Source organism: Gekko japonicus, unplaced genomic scaffold (assembly GCF_001447785.1).
Source record: "Gekko japonicus isolate JY-2015 unplaced genomic scaffold, Gekko_japonicus_V1.1 scaffold2070, whole genome shotgun sequence".
Classification (NCBI taxonomy): domain Eukaryota; kingdom Metazoa; phylum Chordata; class Lepidosauria; order Squamata; family Gekkonidae; genus Gekko; species Gekko japonicus.
This window is the reverse complement of record NW_015162013.1, coordinates 234244-237731: the sequence shown is the minus strand read 5'-3', so window position 1 is coordinate 237731 and position 3488 is coordinate 234244. Positions and strand designations below refer to the sequence as shown.

At 52.8% G+C, this 3488-nt stretch overlaps 1 protein-coding gene across 1 annotated transcript in view; it reads right to left on the bottom strand.

The window, feature by feature from the left end:
- The window catches only part of MCAM (melanoma cell adhesion molecule), a 77867-nt gene that overhangs the window by 21411 nt on the left and 52968 nt on the right, over positions 1 to 3488 (bottom strand). The window contains exon 6 of the mRNA XM_015405484.1: positions 2477 to 2604. Coding sequence (XP_015260970.1) covers positions 2477 to 2604 — 128 coding nt within the window. The remainder of the gene's footprint in view (positions 1 to 2476; positions 2605 to 3488) is intronic.

The following is a 3488-nucleotide window of genomic DNA, read 5'->3' as shown; positions in this document are numbered from 1 at the left end:
CTGCTGAACTCGGGGTCCCTGCAGGTATGCAGGATGTGCCCTCATTTGTGGCTTGTTGATCGACACAGGGCCAGACTTAAGCCTCCTTGGGAGACTCCCCATGGCTCACTTCTACAGGGATAAACACGCAGGCGTGTGCATCCACGCATACCACCACCCTGCTCAGAACAGGGTGTCAAGCTCCGATGCAAGGGATATTTCTGTCCCTCAAAACCTAACACCAAACTCGAGCTCTTGGGGACAGGGGCAAGGCTAGTGCCAACCACAAGTTTTGCCGCCTACCGAAGCCAGACTAAATTTGTGGTCTCTGGGCAGGGGATGTGCATCATTAGGATGTGCATCCCCCAACCCTGATTCCAACACCCTTCCAAGAGTCTCTAAAAGCGCGGAAACATCTGCGTCCTTCCCAGTTTGAAACTGAAAAGTACGCCGATGGAGAGTGATTTCAGCAAAGCGTACTTTATTCTATCAGGAACAAGACGACTTTGGCCGGCTCGCAGGCCGGCTTATATTCCCCGAGAAACCGCCACCCAAACCCCCCCCCCACTTCCCAATAGGTTATTTACAGTGGCCGAGAGTCCCACAGGCTCTCAGCCAGGAACCTAACCCCCTGATTGGAGCGAGCTAGGATCCGCATAGTCCATTGTCTCTTGGAGCGAAGCTCGACGTTTGTCCCTGACTGCGTGGAGCCCAAGCAGGCCACGCCATCTGGACTGGATACATTACAGAAACGATGGGGGAGGGGAGTGGGATTAATTAGAACGGAAGGAAAAAAACAGTTCTTCCTAATTCAAACAAATCCTTCCCACTGTTCCCCCCCCCCTTCAACTTTTCCAGCTGTGAAGGGGCAGATTAGTTTAAGGGATTAAATTAGTTTAAAAAGGGTTCTGGAAAGGGAGAGAGGAAATTAGATTTCTAAAACATGTCCACTGTCTGACAGACTCCTCACTCAGATAAATTGAGCATTACTGCACTACAGAAGAGGGGAAAAGTTCCACATTTCTCTCCCAACCAAGATGACTTTGAGGGGGGGGGGGGGTAGTTGCACTGGTTTCTCCTATTCTGTCAAAGCGTATTACGGTTTTGCTACCCTTGACAGAGGCCAGGAACAGGGACCGCCTCCGAAACTCGCCCCCAAGGACTGGTAATCTTATGCAGCCCTCTTTTGTTGGCTTCTGAGACTCCCCGGGCGTGACTCACTTGCTTTCGAGGACATCTGTGCAAGCAGCCAGGCCGGCCTCTTGCTGTTTTCTAAAAAAATAATGCTGGGGGAAAGCTGAAAAGTGTTGGTTAAAATTAAGAGTCATTCAGGACAGAGCTATCAATGACTGTCAGCCACTGATCTGTCAGTGAAACCTCCATGCACAGGGGCAGTGTACCTCTGAACACCAGCTGCTGGGGTCAGGAAGCAAGGGAGAGTTGCAGACTCCTTGCCCCGCTTGCTGGCTCTTCAGAAACATCTGGTTGGCAGATTTTGGTAACAAGAGGCAAGACCGGACAGATGCTGCCTCTAAGCTGTGGAGTCTTGTGAGCAAAAATCCCACTTTGTGAGCTACCGGCATTACAGTTGTGAGCGATTTGGCTGCTGCATAAATCAGTTTGCTCTGGAACCATCCTTCCCGAGCGAAGACAAAAACGTGTGAGGTAAAAGGTAGAGGTTCCCTTGCTCAAAAGCCAGTCGAATCCGACTCTAGGGCTGCGGTGCTCATCTCCGTTTCAAAGCCGAAGAGCCAGCGCTGTCCGAAGACGTTTCCGTGGTCATGTGGCCAGCATGACTAAACACCAAGGCGCACGGAACGCTGTCCCCTTCCCACCAAAGCGGTACCTGTTTATCTACTTGCAATTTCTTGCTTTCGAACTGCTAGGTTGGCAGGAGCTGGAACTAGAGACGGGAGCTCACTCCGTCATGCGGCACACTCGGGTCTCGAACTGCTGAACTACCGACCTTCCACAGCCTGCAGTTCAGCGTCTTAACCACTTGAGCCACCGCAGCTCCAAAAATGTGTGAGCCGGAGGCTAAAAAACTGTGAGCTGGGCTCACACTAACTCAGCTTAGAGGGAACACTGGTTGGGTCTGTTGAGCGAAGCAGTCTTGGGTGTCCTCCTGCGCCATGGCTTCCGGCAACAGGGGGACGGAATTTGAACTTGTTGTGTCCGCTGACCGCCACCAGGGGCCAGCGAACACTCCAGAGCTTGATTCTGGAGTAACAATGGGGACTAGGCTCCTGGTCTCTCCACTGGGGGACCAATGGGACCGTGGCGGGAGATTTAAACCCACCAACGGGACCTAGGGGTGTGTCCCCAGGTATGTATATAGTTGGCCAGCCGGCCGTTTGTTTTTGGCTGAGTTGTGTACCAGTAAACCATGCTGATTGCTACATCAGTCTCCGTGGTTTCTTCATGCGTTTAACCCACTACGCTTCAGAACTGGATGCCCGGTCAGCATTTGCCTCGGGGGCAAGACACACTGGCTCACCTCCACTTTGAAAATGGTGTAATCGGGCTCCGGATACCCATCTGCTTTGCAGCGCAGCGTCACCTGGTCGCCCTCCTTCAGTTCCTTGCCGGGGCCGTCGATGACAAAATCGATGTTCTCGGAGGGATCTGCAGACCGGCGGAGAGAGGAGAGGACTTTAGACAGCCGAAGCTTTTCCTCACTTATCTCCCCTCCGGCAGGGATGACGCAATTAGGTAAAACGGGTTCTTGCATTTGTCTCTAGCCCCAGAATTATTGAGGCGACTGTTCCTCTCCTTTTCTCAGACACTGAGATCTGATATTGACTAATCATTGCTGAGATACAACACAGGCTCTCCTGTGTGTTCATGTCAAGGAACGTAACCAAAATACAGTCATTTTAGGGTAGCCAAGATGGCCTATAGGTATGCAAGTGCTGTCCAGTCGTACCTAACTTATGGCGACCCCAGCAAGGGGCTTTCAAGGCGAGTGAGAAGGAGAGTGGGTCGGCCATGGCCTTCCTCTGCAGAGGCTTCCTTGGTGGTCTCCCTTCCAAATACTGACCCTGCTTAGCTTCCAACTTATGGCCACTCCAGCAAGGGGCTTCCGAGGCAAGGGAGAAGCAGTGGTGGTTTGCCATGGCCTTCCTCTGCGGAGGCTTCCTTGGTGGTCTCCCTTCCAAATACTGACCCTGCTTAGCTTCCAACTTATGGCCACTCCAGCAAGGGGCTTCCGAGGCAAGGGAGAAGCAGTGGTGGTTTGCCATGGCCTTCCTCTGCGGAGGCTTCCTTGGTGGTCTCCCTTCCAAATACTGACCCTGCTTAGCTTCCAACTTATGGCCACTCCAGCAAGGGGCTTCCGAGGCAAGGGAGAAGCAGTGGTGGTTTGCCATGGCCTTCCTCTGCGGAGGCTTCCTTGGTGGTCTCCCTTCCAAATACTGACCCTGCTTAGCTTCCAACTTATGGCCACTTCAGCAAGGAGCTTCCGAGGCAAGGGAGAAGCAGTGGTGGTTTGCCATGGCCTTCCTCTGCAG